An 18,763-nucleotide genomic window follows, 5' to 3' on the forward strand; every position below is an offset into this window, starting at 1 on the left:
AGCGTAATAAAGAAAGTTTTAACCATAAGTCACCACCAATTTTTAGAGAAAACCAAACAAAAAATATATAAAATTCTGAGAAGCAATAATTACCCACATAATCTTGCGAGCACCCTAATGGAAAAAATGATATTGAATATTAACAACAACTATAGGAAAGAGCCTCTTACAACAATAGATATAGAGAACAAACAATTCTCCACTATCTTCACAAAAACAAAAAGCCCACTTGAACCGCAACAACAATACAACGTGGTATACGAAATTGCATGCAAGGGTAATGAGTTTGAGTACTGCAACAAAATTTACATAGGGACTACGAAAAGAGCGTTAGGAGTTCGATTATCGGAACATGAAACCGACATAAAAAAGAAAAAAAACAACACAGCGTTAGCAAAATATATTACCTACAGCGTGCACACAGCTGATATTGACAATCGATTCTATGTACCGGAGCGACTCGGGATTTTTCCCGACCAAGGACTGTCATTTCAGTGTAACCCCCATTTAATTTGTTGTCTCCCCCCCCCCACAAATTGTCACCCTCCCAGCAGCTCCTTGCAGCGGGACTGCGCCATACTCTCCTGCTCCGGGAAGGTATCGAAGCCAATCCGGGTCTGTCTACTGACGCTGGTCCTGAGTAATGGTTTTCCTGAGTTTGTCGGAAAAGAATCTTTTTAGGACGGTCATACTCTTGTCAGTATGTCACGTGCAAGGGATGGTTGCATCAGACAGGATGTTCTGGGCTAGATCCCAAAGCCAGACGTCCTCGTAACTTTTATAAATCTTTGGTGGCTCCTGGCTATTCATGCCCAAGGGCGTCCCGTAGTCTACGCAAGCCACACCAAGTACCCGCTGCTGCTTGTTGTTGTTGTTGTTGTAGCAGTGCTTCGCCCCACCTACCAGCCGCGACCGATCACAAATTGTCATCAATATCCTCTAACGGGAGTCCAAGGAAACATGCTGTTTCAACAGGGGTGGACCATAATGAAAGGGGTGTTAGAGGCGTTGGTTCCACATTACAATTAAAGATATGGTTGGTGTCATGTGGGGACACATTGCAAGCGGGGCATACATTTTGTATGTCGGGGTTGATTCTGGATAGGTAAGAGTTTAACCTGTTACAGTATCCAGAACGAAGTTGAGCAAGAGTGACACGCGTTTCCCTGGGGAGTATGTGTTGCTCTTTCACAAGTTTTGGGTTCTTTTCTTTGAGTACTGGATTCACCGGGCAATTCCCGGCATAAAGGTCCGACGCCTCTTTGTGGAGTTCACCAAGGACCTGCTTGTGTTTTTTTGCTTCATACGGCTGGGTTCTGAAGTGACGTATTTCCTCAAAATGCTTACGGAGATGCCTCCTTAAGTCCCTAGGCGGTGTTGGCTCATCAATCAGATGTCTGTTTGGATGCCCAGGTTTCTGGGTATTCAACAGGAACTGTTTGGTTAGCATCTCATTTCTCTCCCTGATGGGGAGTATTCTCGCCTCATTATGTAGATGGTGTTCTGGGGACATAAGACAGCCCGCGGCGATTCTGAGAGCAGTATTTTGGCAGGCCTGTAGGTTATTCCAGTGGGTAATTTTTGGGCTTGGCGACTATATGGGTGACGCGTAGCACATAAACGGCTGGACAATTGCTTTGTATGTAGTAATGAGCGTTTCTTTATCTTTTCCCCAGGTACTGCCAGCAAGGGATTTGAGGATTTTATTACGGCTCTGGATTTTTGGAACAATTGCGGCTGCGTGCTCACCAAAATGTAGATCCTGATCAAACGTCACACCCAAGATTTTGGGGTGTGGGACAGTCGGTAGCGTAGTGCCATGGACGTGGATGTTCAAAATGGTCGACGTTTGGGACGTCTATGTTGTAGATAAGGTCGCGGAAGATTTAGTCGGTGATAATGCCAGGTTTCGCGAGGCGAAAAAACTGGAGAGATCAGGGAGGTAGCCGTTTATTCTGTTGCAGAGCTCATCGATCTGTGGGCCTGGGCCTGTGGCCATTATTGTGCAGTCATCAGCGTATAAAACGATAGTGACTCCTTCTGGTGGTGAAGGTAGCTTAGATATGTAGAAATTAAACAAAAGTGGTGATAGGACACCACCCTGTGGCACCCCTTGTTTAATTCTTCTTGGTTTTGATGCTTCGTTTCTAAATTGCACCGATGCCTGCCGACCACCCAGATAATTTGCGGTCCACCTTTTAAGACATGGGGGAAGGGTAGACCCTTCCAGGTCTTGCAGTAACGTGCCATGGTTGACGATATCAAAAGCTTTTGATAGGTCTAGCGCTACGAGTACTGTTATATGGTGGGGGTTTTGATTTAAACCGCAATTTATCTGGGTGCTGATGGCATTTAGCGCGGTGGTGGTGCTATGGAGTTTTCTGAAGCCATGCTGATGACAGGCTAGCTGCAAATTTGCTTGGAAGTAGGGGAGCAAAATGGCTTCAAGCGTCTTTGCTACTGGCGATAGGAGAGATATCGGACGATACGACTCTCCTATGTTAGCTGGTTTCCCAGGTTTTAGTAGCGAGACCACCTTGGCCATTCTTCATTTTTCGGGTATGACAAAGGTGGAAAGAGACAGGTTGAAGATATGTGCTAAGTATTTGAAACCCTCTTTCCCTAGGCTTTTAGGCATCGGCATGGCTATGCCGTCTGGGCCCACTGCTTTGGATGGTTTAGCGTGACCAATGGCATCTTCAACCTCTCTGGCGGTGATGGTAATTGGTGACGCGCTGAATTTATGTTTATGTGCGTGTCCGTTGGCCCTCCGTCTATCTTTGTCGACCGTAGAATGCATTACATATTGACGGCAGAAAGCGCTCGCGCATTTTTTCGAATCCGAGGGCAGGGGCTGATGCTCAGCATTGCTACCGACTCTACTACGGCGATAGTAGTTATGAGTGGTAGCAGCCGTTTGAGTTGTTGGCGCCGCGGGGCGCGAGCAGCAGCGGGTACTTGTTGTGGCTTGCTGAGCAGCTGGGCTGCTGGAAGGTAGTGGGGGCGCTAAGACGTAGACTACGGGACGCCCTTTGACGTGAACAGCAAGGAGCCACAAAAGATTTATAAAAGTTACGTGGACGTCGGGTTTTGGGATCAAGCCCAGAACAACCTGTCCGATGCAACCATCCCTTACACGAGACACACTGAACAGAGTATGACCGTCCTAAGCAGATTCTTTTCCGGCAGATGCAGCAAAACCATTTCTCAGGACCGGGGCCAGGAGACGGACCCGGATTGGATTCGATACCTACCCGGAGCAAGAGAATATGGAGCAGTCCCGCTGCAAGGAGCTGCTGGGAGGATGACAATTTGTGGGAGGGGCGCAACAAATTAAATGGGGTTACACTCAAATGACAGTCCTTGGTCGGGAAAAATCCCGAGTCACTCCGGTACATAGAACCGACTGACTTGGGAAGCGACCCGCTGCTGCTCGCGCCCTACGGCGCCACTAGCTCATACGGCCGCTCCTACTCATAACTACAATCTCCGTAGAAGAGTGGGTAGCAATGCCGAGCATCAGCCCTCGCCCCCGTCTTCTTCCCCCCCCCCCCCCCCCCCCTTTTCCGGCAGCAATCGTGTAGGTCAGGGAAACAGACTCTTAGTGCCTACCACCTTTTGCCAGCACAGAATATATATGTTTGCGACATCCGCCCAATGCAGCTTCTGCCTTGGATGGTCCCACTTTCCTAGATGTTCTGGCCTCCACGACGGCAACCCCCCGACGGGTTTCATAGCGCAATCTTGCCAGGCCGCAAAACCAAACACACCGGGTACCCCAATGCTTACCCAAGGACGTCAGTCCCAGGGCCACAAGAGCAGTTGCGTCCTAGCCTTTCACAACCCAGGCGTAGTCACCCGTCACTTACTCTCAGAGTGACGACGTCTCCCCCGTTGCACTTCAGAATTCTGCAGTTAAACTGTAATGGATTAACTGGGAAGATCACGGAGATAGTCGATTCATGAAGCGGCATAACATCCACATTGGCGCGATTCAAGACACTAAACTCACAGCAAGATCTGCTCTGCAGACCTGTTCTGGATATAATGTCCACAGAAAAGATCGCGAGAGCGGAAATGGAGGCGGTCTCGCGTTTATCATACACCACTCAGTGCAATATTATATATTTGATCCCGACATCGGCCGCAGGGACAATGTCCTGGAACGTCACGGCTTATCTGTCCGGACAGGCGATGCAAACCTAGAACCTGCCACCTGTTGCCCCAGTGGATACCACCCTAATATCAGCGCCTTACTCACTGGCGATAATCGCATTATCTTAGGCGATTTCAACGCCCATCGCGATATGTGGCATTCAAACTTGCAGGCGGACAGCAGGGGTGAGATGTTGGCGGATCAGATGGAAGAAACGACGTTCTGCAGAATAAACGGAGACGCCCCCACTCATATGGTAGGAAGCTGTCACAGTTCGCCAGATATATCAATGGTGAGCGCATGCCGTTACTTACCACCTGCCAATACTTATTTCGCTCGAGCGTACCGCCGACTTCATCGTCACCGAAAAACGCACTCTCATAAACTTTAAAAAAGGAAAGTGGTATGAGTACAAATCCTTTACAGACAGCCGCTTTGCTGCCCTCCCTATCCCGACTCATGCGCGCCAAGGGGAGCGTGCTTCCGCAAGGTCATTGAATCCGCCTCGGATCGCTTCATTCCCGCTGGTAGAATTCCCGAAATCCGGCCTCCTTTTCCAGCGGAGGCCGCAAATTTAGCGAGAGAACGTGACCTTATAAGACAGCTCGATCCCGGCGACCCCCAAATAAGGCATATAAACCAATGTGGATGAACACAACCGGGCGAAATGGGAGGAGCATCTAAGTTGTTGTAACCTCTCTGCCGGTGTGGGTAAGCTTTGGTCCACCGTAAAATCCCTATCGAATACGTCCGAGCACAACGACAAAATTTCCATCGCCTTTGGCGATAAAGTGCTGTAGGATGCGAAAAAATGCGCGAGCGCTTTTTGCCGACAATATATTATGCATTCTACGGTTGACAAAGTTAGACGGAGGGCAAACAGACACGCGCATAAACATAAATTCAGCGCGTCCCCAATTACCATCACCGCCAAAGAGGTTGAGGATGTCATCGGTCAACCTAAACCATCTAAAGCAGTGGGCCCAGACGGCATAGCCATGCCGATGCTTAAAAGACTAGGAAAAGAGGTTTCAAATATTTAGCACATGTCTTCAACCTGTCCCTTTCCACCTTTGTCATTCCCGAAATATGGAAAATGGCCAAGGTGGTCCCGCTACTAAAGCCTGGGAAACCAGCTAACATAGGAGAGTCATATCGCCCGATATCTCCCCTATCGCCAGTAGCCAAGACGCTTGAAGCCATTTTGCTCCCCTATTTCAAAGCAAATTTGCAACTAACCTGTCGTCAGCATGGCTTTAGAAAACTTCATGGCACAACCACCGCGCTAAATGCAATTAGCACCCACATATATTACGGTTTAAATCAAAACCCTCACCATAGAACAGTACTCGTTGCGCTAGACCTATCAAAAGCTTTTGATATCGTCAACCATGGCACGTTACTGCAAGCCCTTCCCCCAAGTATTAAAAGGTGGACCGCAAATTATCAGGGTGGTCGGCAGGCATCGGTGCAATTTAGAAACCACAGGGTGGTGTCCTATCCCCACTTTTGTTTAACTTCTACATATCAAACCTACCTTCGCCGCCAGAATGAGTTATTATCGTTTCCTACGCCGATGCCTGCACAATAATGGCCACAGGCCAATGCCCACACTGGCACTACGCTACCGACTACGCAATTGTACCGAAAATCCAGAGCCGTAATAAAATCCTCAAATCTCTTGCTGGCAGTACTTGGGGAAAAGATAAAGAAACGCTCAATACCACTTAAAAAGCAATTGGCCAGCCGATTGCATGCTACGCGTCCCCGATATGGTCGCCAAGCCTAAAGACTACTCACTGGAAGAAGCTACAGGCCTGCTAAGATACTGCCCTCAGAATCGCCACGGGTTTTCTTCTTATGTCCCCAGAACACCATCTACATAATGCGCCGAGAACACTCCCCATCAGGGAGAGAAATGAAATGCTAACCAAACAGTTCATGTCGAATACACAGAAACCTGGGCATCCCAACAGACATCTGATTGATGAGCCAACACCGCCCAGGGGCTTAAGGAGTCATCTCCGTAAGCATTATGAGGAAATACGGCACCTAAGAGCACAGCCGTATGGAGCCAAAAAACACAAGCAGGTCCTCAGTGAACTCCACAAACAGGCGTCGGACCTATATGTCTGGAATTGCCCGGTGAATCCTGTACTCAGAGAACAGTACCCTAAACTTGCAGAAGAGGAACGCACACAAAGGCGAGTCACTCTATCTCAACGATCTGGATACTGTAACAGGTTAAACTCTTACCTATCCAGAATCAACCCCGACATACAAAATGTATGCCCCGCTTGCAATGTGTCCCCACATGACACCAACCATCTCTTTAATTGTAATGTGGAACCAACGCCTCTAACACCCCTCACATTATGGTCCACCCCTGTTGAAACAGCAAGTTTCCTTGGACTCCCGTTAGAGGATTTTGATGACAAGTTGTGATCGGTCACACCTATTGGATGGGGCGAAGCACTGCTACAACAACAACAACCGATACACAATAGAGAGCCTGCGGATATTACAAAAAAGAGATAGGACAGTAAACAAAAAAGAAGATACAAAAGACATCGCCACTAGCTATCTACTCTGCTTAAAATAAGTTTACCATTAGTATGACGAACGTACCAAATGCGATCGGTACAAATGCTTGTGTTTTTTTGTTTGTTTGTTTTTGTTTAATGTATTAATTTTAACATATGTACATAATTTACGTACATAGTTTTGTTCATAATTTCTTTAATTTTTATTTAATATCTTTTTGTAGTTTTTTCAATAGTTTGGTTTTGTACCTGAAGCTAAGGAATTTAGCGAAACGTAGGGCGATTGAGTGAAGGAAAAACGAAGTAGTTTTTACTTGCACTTTGCACCCATTAGATCCTATAGCCCACAGATAATCACAAGCATTATAAGCAAACAAGGATTAGCACCAAATAAACAAATTACATCTATTCGGAAGGCATGCCGACAAATTAGATACACCTTTATTACTTAACCACAAAAACAACAACATGAAACACTATTATCAGCATATTAGATACAAACGCGGCGAGCACACATGCATAACACTTAAACAGCTCAGCAAACAGAAACAAAAACTTTCCAAACTCCAATTACAACTCAGATTTCTAATAGAATGCATTCCAACCCATCTCTCCAACAGTGTTAGAAAAATCACAATAGATACAACTTCGCAAAAAGTTAAACACCAAATAGCTATCACAAAAGAAAACTTCTTTAAGAAAATACTCAACATAGAAATTACACAAACAATTATAAACATAAAATTAACAAGAGACTATTTAAACTACGCAGAAAGACATGCTTGCTCGAATTAGCGAAACGGATTTTAGCTCTTTCATACACCATCAAAATACCCTTAATCAAGGAATAACAAAAGAAAGACAGATCGTACAAATTCAGAGCTGGATAAACTTAAACAGCAACAATTACAGACTCTGGGCATACATGTGAACGAAGAGTGGTTTATTAACAAAACTACCATAGAATTTCCAGAGTAAGTCAAGTGGCTACTGTCGCTCGGGAGAAAGTTTGCCTTGCCTACTACTAACAGCACATTTAAGTCTATACAACTAATCGCAGAGATAAAAAAAATAAATAAAAAAATGGAAGAAATGGAACAAATAATACAGGTAAAGACGATGAGAAAGAGGAGAGAGAAATATGTAAGATCAGCAATAGAATATTACAGTTTAAAAGGAACATAAAAAACAGCGCAGCGGAGAAATTTATATTGGAATCCTTCAACACAACAAAAAAGTGGCTAAATAAATACAAAGATGATATCGTGGTTACGGACTCGGACAAAGGTAGCAAAACAGTGATATTATACAGAACAGATTACAAAGAGAAAATGTACGAACTGTTAGAAGACAAAAACGCATATAAGATTTTACGAACTGATCAAAAAAAAAACACACTACTAAGGAAGAACAACAATTTTGTTGAAAATTTGTACAAAAACAAAATAATTTGATTTAAGGAAAAATACAAAATGTACTGCATTTCAGCGTCTTCAACAAATGTCCCATGCTACGGTCTGTCCAAGTTTATTGGAAACATACTAAATAACGTGATCTAGGATTGAGAATATTTGAGAGGCAACTTCAATCAATTGAAAAATAATTAGAAAAATTAGATTAGCTGCAAATGATAGTTGATGCGCAAAATACCGCTATCATGGATGCCTGGGATGAAAGTTGCTACCGAACAGTTACTTCGTAAAGAAGTACAAAATACACCTGTCGTAAAGAATTTTCCACTTTATGACGTAAATGAGATGCAGCAAGTGGACGAAAAAATTACATAGTCCAAAAGAGATGTATATGTTCGTTAATTATCAACTTTGGTAATTTTATACGAAAATTTAAATACTTTTTGTGCCCTTTACATGAATCTACGATTGCATCAATTTTATGCAACAATATCAAAAATTTAACGCTGATTATAAAAGCAGACGTGATAATTTGAATTTGGACGGGACTCACGGCAAGATTGGGCTTAAATCGTTCCCAAACTTGTATAGCGCATTGGCAGGTTTTTGTAACCCTTTATATAAATACATTGTTTTTTGAATTTAAACTTTTAAGTTTTTAAGAGCTGTTTCTACAGTTCCTTTTAAGGGAAGGATATGCTCCAAAAAGGATTGCAGTTTGCCAAGCCGGAACATTTGAAGAAACTTCACCGACAAAAAACAGTGGTTACAATCATAAGTAATCGCAATTCATAAGCAAGGAGAATTCAGTACCAGGTGTTGTTATCCCAACAGCTGATTGCTTCTTGATTATTTTACATACAATGCCTTAGTACAACAATATGTCAGTTGATAGAAATCAATGCATATTTTCTTTTGACTTGACACTCTTCTGCACGGCGAATTGGGTTGAATTAGCTTTGCCATCACCTTATTCTGGTGACCACCGTGGTGTGATGGTAGCGTGCTATGCCTACCACACCGTATGCCCTGGGTTCAAACCCCGGGCAAAGCAACATCAAAATTTTAGAAATAAGATTTTTCAATTAGAGGAAAATTTTTCTAAGCGGAGTCGCCCCTCGGCAGTGTTTGGCAAGCGTTCCGGGTGTATTTCTGCCATGAAAAGCTCTCAGGGAAAACTCAGATGCCGTTCGGAGTCGCCATAAAACATGTAGGTCCCGTCCGGCCAATTTGTAGGGAAAATCAAGAGGAGCACGACGCAAATTGGAAGAGAAGCTCGGCCTTAGATCTCTTCGGAGGTTATCGCGCCTTACATTTATTTTTATTATTATTTTTTTTTATTCTGACAAGTTCGGCATGAATATTTTAGGAGGTTGTCTATCATACATAACTGCATTTGAATTCTATTACGATCGGAGTAAATTTTACTACACGTTTAAAATACAGTAACTATATAAGCCGCTACCACAATTTTTTAGACAAAAAATTAACGGTTCGAGACCAAAACTCTTAAGTTAAAAAATAAATAAATGTAAGGCGAGATAACCTCCGAAGAGATTTTAGGCCGAGCTTCTCTCCAATTTGTGTCGTGCTCGTTTTAATTTTTCCTATAAATTGGCGGGACAGGACCTACTTGTTTTATGCCGAACGGCATCTGCAAGGCAGATGAGTTTTCACTGAGAGCTTTTCATGGCAGAAATTCAGTCGGAGTGCTTGCCAAACACTGCCGAGGGGCGATCCTAATTGAAAAAACTTGGTTCTAAAATTTTGATGTTGCTTTGCCCGGTGCGTGAACCCAGGATCTTCGGTGTGATAGGCGGAGCAAACACTACGGTGGCCACCGCTCTTGAGTTAGTTTAAGGATATATAATAATTTTTAAATAATTATAATAATATTAGGACCTTTCGTTTGTCCAAAAGTTGTCCAAAATAACACTCATTTAAGGCAACAAAAAGCTTGATATGAATTATTATTCTTCGTTTCTTTCCAAGATTTTATCACATACCGAATGTATATATTTAATTACTACTTATGTGAATTATTTACATGTTTTTTAATACAAAAAATTTGCCCACTCTTAAATATTAAAAAAAAAATATATATATATATATATATCACAAACCCTTCATTGAACTCAATCTTACGTTCTCGATTATTTCTCCCTCCAACCCGCACTTCCTACATCTGCTATTACTAACCAAGCCTAATTTAAAGGATGTGACGCCAGAAGGCAGTGTCCAGTCAGAATTCAAGTCATAAGTATAAAGTCCTCTCTTTTTAATGATAGAAGCAACATTGTTAGTCTAAGGTTGTAAGACCTACACATAACTTCCGACATTTCACGCCCCACGCTTGAACCCACGCCTTTCCCGCTTGGTCGATCATGTGCACCTCTCGCCTTTGCTTAATCTCGCTCAGTCTAATTATTTATTTATTTATTTATTAAGACTCTATTGAGTCTAGATCAAAACAAATTTCTACAGAGTAGGCTTAAAACTAATTACAAGTAACTTAAACCTATAGGAACTCAAGGGATAAAGCATATGCTTTCATTCATTCATAATAAGTTTTAAGAGTAAACGGAAACAAAATTAAAACATAAATAAAGAGGGGAAAAAATATTTATAACTGCAGAGAAAGAGAAAAAATTATTTATTTGGGACCAACCCCCTAATCCAGGGTGCGGACCGTGGCTATTGGATGATTTGCATCCAGGGGATATGTTCGGCTGTATATCAACGGAGCCTACCCGCTACTGGGCAACCTCGGGAAGTATTGATGGCCTCACCACAAATGGCGATGCTGCGGCGGACGGTTCTTTCCCATATTAAATGCTAGACCGCTGAGCCCGCCTAGTTGGGCAGGTGCCCATACGATCAAGATGAACGACTCAAAATCTTATTTTAGCAAGGAGGATGAGAGAGGCAGATCGAGAGTAGTCCAATGGTGTGAAGATGAAAGCGTGCGACAACATCGCGAGCTGCGGTGGCTGTAGGAAGTGGTACCAAACATCCATACGCAATCACAATCGCGCGATTTGAGGTGGTGGATGAAGGGCAGATCTCCACGGTACCAAAAGTTAAAGCATGGATACCATGTGTGATGAAGTCGGAGGACACGCTGCGGCTTATGCAGTCAGAAAACGAATGTACCGACACAGATAAACAGTACCCGAAAGTACCGAATACACCGGCACAGGATTGGAAGGTACTTACTGTAGCTCGGCCTACGGATTAGGGTCCGCATTACATCATCTACAAAATAATATTCAATAGGTGCATAAGACTGAATCATGTATGCGCTCTTGGAAAACTGCTCGTATAGCTTTCCTATCATATGTATTCCATTAGCTTAACATCAGTTCTGCTCAACGTAATTGCAGTAATTTAAAATAGCGCAACTTCTGACTAAAATTTAAAGGAAGGTTTTTTTGAAGATAATGGTACATATGGGTATAATATAAATATTATATAAATTACCGAAAAAGCCCGCGTAGGTGCTGTAAAAAACTATCCTTTTTGTATTGTTCAATTGGTAATTCATTAATTTGTTTCAGGGTTCTGAAAGTTTATGTATTTTTAAATTATTTTTAAAAGATCATTTCTATAAATTTACTTACTTTTTAAGGACTTCAAGGGTGTCTTGAAAATTATTGATATCAAAACAATTTTTATAATCAAAACTTTGCCTGTATAATTCAACGCTTTTGTCGATACTTGAAGAAGATAAGTTTCCATTTTTTTGTAATGATATTCTTCGCCAATATTCGCAAGCGTTTTTTAACTTAGATTGCGAGCGAAGTTTTTCTAATCGGTCAAAAGGAAGATATGGAAATTGTGATGCTGATGGCAATGCAAACGACTCGTTTGCATCTGATATAATATCCTGACAGCATTTACATCGTCGACATATTGGCGTATTTTTACTTATACCTGTTAGGCATTCATTATAATTTTCATCGGCAGTGAGGGATACTCGATGATTGTCAGACATATCTGATCTTACACTGGGATCGTCCCCAAACTCATTGGCAGGACCTTTGTTCTCAGCTTCACATTTCATGGTATCTGGTAAGATTAGTGATGCAAGGGGATGTATTAATATGCGGTTCTCCAGTTGCCATTGCCTAGCCACTTCACTTGTATATTCACTGTAATGCATTGCGCAAGAATCTGTTTTTGTTTGTAAGTAAAACGATGATATGGAATTAAATTCGGTTGGAATGTTGATAGAAGTATTCACCGCTTAGCACTCGTACGTACCTAAATGCGATTGTCGTCCGATGTCTATGATTCCAATACCATCCAAAGAGTCCTCGTTAGTTGGGCGAGTTGAATTTACTACAACGCTTTTTAACCTCGTTTCTTCACTTAGATAAGTGAGCCGGTTCGACACTTTCGGACTCCTGAAAAAAAATCTTGTTAAAGTTATAATTTGTATACGGAGCATTGGAAAATGTTTTAGGGCAGAGGCAGTATTTATCAGGAAGAGAAGCATCGTGGACAGCAATTATATGATATGAAAAGGGAATCGGCACGCACCATCTTTTTGTTGACTTGAGCAGCTATTGACCGTTAAATAAAGGTGCTTGTCTGCTACTATGCCTGTATTTAAGTTCTCTGCAAAGATTAAAAGTTTTCCTAAATGCGTATGGCTATTAATCCAGCGAGAAAGACCTTTCCGATCTATTGGAAACCAAGCGATGCTACAGACAAAGTGACTTCGTGTCGCGCGATTTCTTTAACCTGCAGCTGAAGAACAGCAAAAGGAAAATTCTTGCAGCAATAAACTAGGATTTGAGTCTTATGGGAATAAAAGAAATGAAGCTTTCTATTATGCGTGGAAACATGCGTAACAGATCTTAGAATTCTGATATACTGCAAAGCGAGCAGCAGGGAATTCATATGGCTGAGTGGTTAAAGGCCTTTACATTAGTATGAATGTTGGAGATTCGAATTCAATACTCAGCTCCCGAGAAGCTAGCTGATGAAGAAGTGAAATTCAGAAACATGTTCTAGTAACCATCGCCGCTTGTAAACTTTGCAATTTTTCTCTAATATCAATAACAACAAGTAAGGAAGGTTAAGTTCAGGTGTAACCGAACATTACATACTCAGTTGAGAGCTATGGTGACAACATAAGGGAAAATAACCATGTAGGAAAATGAACCAGGGGAAACCCTGGAATGTGTTTGTATGACATGTGTATCAAATGAAAGGCATTAAAGAGTATTTTATGAGGGAGTGGGCCATAGTTCTATAGGCGGACGCCATTTAGGGATATCGCCATAAAGGTGGATCAGGGTTGACTCTAGAATTTGTTTGTACCATATGGGTATCAAATGAAAGGTGTTAATGAGTATTTTAAAAGGGAGTGATCCTTAGTTCCATAGGTGGACGCCGTCTCGAGATATCGCCATAAAGGTGGACCAGGGGTGACCCTAGAATTTGTTTGTACGATATGGGTATCAAATTAAAGGTATTAATGAGGGTTTTAAAAGGGAGTGGTGGTAGTTGTATAGGTGGTCGCCTTTTCGAGATATCGCCATAAAGGTGGACCAGGGGTGACTCTAGAATGCGTTTGTACAATATGGGTATCAAACGAAAGGTGTTAATGAGTATTTTAAAAGGGACTGGGGCTTAGCTCTATAGGTGGACGCCGTTTCGAAATATCGCCATAAAGGTGGACCAGGGGTGACTCTAGAATGCGTTTGTACAAAATGGGTATCAAACGAAAGGTGTTAATGAGTATTTTAAAAGGGAGTGGGCCTTAGTTCTATAGGTGGACGCCGTTTCGAAATATCGCCATAAAAGTGGACCAGGGGTGACTCTAGAATGTGGTTGTACGATATGGGTATCAAACGAAAGGTGTTAATGAGTATTTTAAAAGAAAGTGGGCCTTAGTTCTATAGGTGGACGCCTCTTCGAGGTCTCGCAATAAAGGTGGACCAGGGGTGACTCTAGACTTTGTCTGTACGATATGGGTATCAAATGAAAGATGTTAATGAGTGTTTTTAAAAGGGAGTGGCCCTTCGTTCTATAGGTGGTCGCCTTTTCGAGATATCGCCATAAAGGTGGACCAGGGGTGACTCTATAATATGTTTGTACGATATGGGTATCAAATGAAAGGTGTTAATGAGTATTTTAAAAGAGCGTGGGGCTTAGTTCTATAGGTGGACGCCTTTTCGATATATCGCCATAAAGGTGGACCAGGGGTGACTCTAGAACCTGTTTGTACAATATTAGTATCAAATTAAAGGTATTAATGAGAGTTTTAAAAGGGAGTGGTGGTAGTTGTATATGTGAAGGCGTTTTCCAGATATCGACCAAAATGTGGACCAGGGTGACCCAGGACATCATCTGTTGGATACCGCTAATTTATTTATGTATGTAATACCTGCCAAGATTTCAAGGGTTTTTTATTTCGCCCTGCAGAACTTTTTCATTTTCTTCTACTTAATATGGTACGTGTCACAACCATTTTACAGAGTTTTTTCTAAAGTTATATTTCGCGTCAATAAACCAATCCAATTACCATGTTTCATCCCTTTTTTCGGTTTGGTATAGAATTATGGAATTTTTTTCATTTTTCGTAATTTTCGATATCGAAAAAGTGGGTGTGGTCATAGTCGGATTTCGTTCATTTTTTATACCAAGATAAAGTGAGTTCAGATAAGTACGTGAACTAAATTCAGTAAAGATATGTCGATTTTTGCTCAAGTTATCGTGTTAACCGCCATGCGGAAGGACAGACGGACGACTGTGTATAAAAACTGGGCGTGGCTTCAACCGATTTTGCCCATTTTCACAGAAAACAGTTAGCGTCATAAAATCTATGCCCCTACCAAATTTCAAAAGGATTGGTAAATTTTTGTTCGACTTATGGCATTAAAAGTGTCCGAGACAAATTAAATGAAAAAGGGCGGAGCCACGCCCATTTTGAAATTTTCTTTTATTTTTGTATTTTGTGGCATCACCTGGAGTTGAATTTTGACATAATTTACTTATATACTGTAAAGATATTACATTTTTTGTTAAAATGGGCGTGGTCTTTCTCCGATTTTGCTAATTTTTATTAAGCGTACATATAGTAATAGGAGTAACGTTCCTGCCAAATTTCATCATAATATCTTCAACGACTGCCAAATTACAGCTTGCAAAAGTTTTAAATTACCTTCTTTTAAAAGTGGGCGGTGCCACGCCCATTGTCCAAAATTTTACTAATTTTCTATTCTGCGTCATAAGTTCAACGCAACTACCAAGTTTCATCGCTTTATCTGTCTTTGGTAATGAATTATTGCACTTTTTCTGTTTTTCGAAATTTTCGATATCGAAAAAGTGGGCGTGGTTATAGTCCGATATCGTTCATTTTAAATAGCGACCTGAGATGATTTCATCAAGATACCTCAAAATTTACTGAATTTATCGTGTTAACGGACGGACGGACGGACATGGCTCAATCAAATTTTTTTTCGATCCTGATGATTTTGATATCGATTCCTTTATACCTGTACAACCAACCGTTATCCAATCAAACTTAATATACTCTGTGAGCTCTGCTCAAATGAGTATAAAAACAATTGTACAAAGCAATATGAGCATGTCTCGCTAATTAAATACAGATGATAGCATTGATATAATAGTGAACAGTGCTAATAAAAGCAATACTGTAAAAATCCATTCTTACTAAGCTCTTAAGCGCACCTAAATCATTCCATACAATTATGATCAAATAGCATATAGAATTACTATGTATCTAAATGGTGAATAAAAGGAATATCAACAAAAATATACTTAGAGGCCAATTGCAAAGCGAGCAGCGGGTCATTCATATGGCTGAGTAGTTAAAGGCATCTGCCTTTACGCTAGTATGAATGTTGGAGATTCGAGTTCAATACTCAGATCCCGAGAAGTGAACAGCAGAAGTACAGCTAATAAAAGCAATACTGTATAAATCCATTGTTACTAAGCTCTTAAGCGAGCCTAAAACATTCCACACAATTAGGATTGAATAGCATATAGAATTAGTATGTACCTTAATGGTGAATAAAAGGAATATCAACAGAAAGGCAATACTTGGAAATCAACTACAAAGCGAGAAGCGGGCATCTGCCTTTACACCAGTATGAAGTATGTATGTTGGAAATTCGAGTTCAATACTCACCTCCCGAGAAGCTAGCTGATGAAGAAGTGAAATTCAGAAACATGTCCTAGTAACCATCGTCGTTTGTAAACTTAGCAATTTTTCTCTAATATCAATAACAAAAACCATTGTATAAAGCAATATGAACATGTCTCGCTAATTAAATACAGAAATATGTTTTCTCAATTAAAAAGTTTTTCTAATCGGAGTCGCCCCTCAGCAGTGATTTCGAGTATATTTCTGCCATGGAAAATTTTTCTGTGAAAATTCACCTGCCTTGCAAATTTCGTTCGGAGTCGGTGTAAAACATGTAGGGCCAGTCCCATTAATTTGTAGGAAAAATTAAAACGAGCATGACGTAAATTGGAAGATAAACTAGGTCTAAATCCTCTTCTGGGAATTTACTCCGGTGTATTTACATTAATATACATACATATTCCAGGTACAGGTACAGGCTTAGTCTATGTACAGAAATGAACATTCTGTGATTTTTTGGCTAATTATTATGAAGGAATAAAAAATGGTTGCTGAGAAATTTTTGAGAATTATTTGATTTTTCAATTAAATTTTCCTATACTAAATTTATGTAACTTGTTTTTTTAAGCTTATACGAACTTTGATTTCTCAAAAAAGGGTTCTGACTAATGTTTTCTGAAAAAATGTGTTTCTGAATTTAATGGGGGACCAGGTTTCAAATACCGACATTTAGATGAACATACTGGTAAAAAATTCGTTCCATTTCGATAAAAGTCCGGACTTAACTTTTATTTTTGGACATATAAAATAAAAGTTCCGATATTACTTTTATTTTTGATTTTTTTTTTAATAAAAAGGATGCATGATTCATCATGCAAATGGGTATACGCGGGATCTCATGAACTTTCACCTGGTACTACTTTTGGACCCGCACTTTTTTTAATCAAAAAGAAAATTTTTTATATGGAGTTAGTTTGCTTTAATAAGCATAAAACGAAGGGGTTTCTTGTATTTCAAATTAATATGTCCCTCTAGCCATAATAAGCAATTGAAAAATGTAAACGTACGTTTTGGTGCGACCAGTATGTAAATATGTCATTTGCTATAAATCTCCATACAAAAGGAAAAATAAAAATTGTCGTTCGGTGATTAATACCTTTGTAAAGAAATAGTTTAAATCTATACTTTAAGTGAAAACTGTGAGAAATAGTTCTTCATAATGGTTTCAAGTCAACGTAATGAAGACTTGGTTGCTTTTTTTAATTCGCTATTCGAAATTTAGACATAAATCTCCAAGTGGAAGGGATCTGCATTAAAAAGTAAGTTTTTTTAAAATATGTAAATGTAAATTATATTTAATGGTGCATATAAAATAATGCTGGAGTGCACGTGGGGTTTATCGCCCTCTCTTTCTCATTGGGTATTTACAGCGATTGTAAACCCTATATACTATGGAGTGAAAAGCTACACAAAAAACAACCTACCTCAAAAATTAGAGGGGGTATGCAGGCTATCAATGGTTAGCATAACGGGAGCCCTGAAAACAATCTCGACGGCTGCACTGTATGCCATACTACACATTCCACCTGTAGACCTGGTAGCAAAGAACTGTGAGGACCAAATATTGATATCAAATTTGGCCTAGTAACATAAAGCTGAGCGAAACTATCCACACACACAACATTATCACCGCAATATGGGGCTGAACGAACACGCAACTAGGCCATACCAACTTCAACCGCAACATCAAACAACAATATACCCAAACCATGCGACGACAACAACTACAGCTTCTACCGACACACGACCGATCGTAACAACACGTTCGCAACACGTCGGCGAGCAAACCAAAATCATCAACACATTTATTACGAGTATGCAATTCTAGAATAGCAATGACCACAGCAAGAAAGAGTTAGTCAGCACGGAGCCGTGGTAGCGACCAGTTCTAAGCCGAAGAGTGACAGCTCGTAGTTGGAGTTGTTCACCAGTGCGAGACATCACTACTCAGGTTAGACACGAACTGAGCCCAGCCCAGCTTTAGGTTGCGCACTGCCACCACCACCAACCGTGAGTCGCTATTTTAAACGCGATTGAACGCAGCAGTAAAAGTAACGCCGACATCGGCACATTCCGTCAACCGCGCCAGCAACAGAGCCATCGACGCCGACGCAACCAACCGTGCCAGCAGTAGAGACGCCGACGCGTCGCGGCGCAGCCAACCGCGCCAGCAGCAGAGTCACCGACGCCAAAAAACGGTATAGCCCGGCGCCGTGTTCACTGTTCGGATCTACGGACGGAAGGTGATAGCTCGTAGTTAGGGGTTTTCACCAGTGCGAGACATCACCACCTGACGTAGACGCAGTCTGAGGCGTACGTGAGTATTAGGGTTTTCTCCACTCACTGAACGCTTAAGGCTGCGCTCCGCCGACTCATCACTGTAGACCGTGAGGCGACCCGTAAGGCGCTGAAGAACGGCGACGCCAGCATCAACGCGTCGTCAACAAACGCCCCAGTGGCTGCATGTTTATCA

General features: G+C 41.4%; 1 protein-coding gene across 4 annotated transcripts in view; it reads right to left on the reverse strand.

Moving 5' to 3' along the window:
* Positions 1-18,763, reverse strand: part of LOC137236902 (uncharacterized) — an 844,598-nt gene that overhangs the window by 187,262 nt on the left and 638,573 nt on the right. For all 4 annotated transcript variants that reach the window (XM_067759993.1, XM_067759990.1, XM_067759991.1 and 1 more), the window contains 3 exons: positions 12,375-12,517; positions 11,732-12,284; positions 11,592-11,672 (listed from right to left, as the gene is read on the reverse strand). In XM_067759993.1, the coding sequence (XP_067616094.1) occupies positions 11,592-11,672; positions 11,732-12,284; positions 12,375-12,517 (777 nt within the window). The remainder of the gene's footprint in view (positions 1-11,591; positions 11,673-11,731; positions 12,285-12,374; positions 12,518-18,763) is intronic.

This window comes from Eurosta solidaginis, chromosome 1 (genome assembly GCF_040869045.1).
Source record: "Eurosta solidaginis isolate ZX-2024a chromosome 1, ASM4086904v1, whole genome shotgun sequence".
NCBI lineage: Eukaryota > Metazoa > Arthropoda > Insecta > Diptera > Tephritidae > Eurosta > Eurosta solidaginis.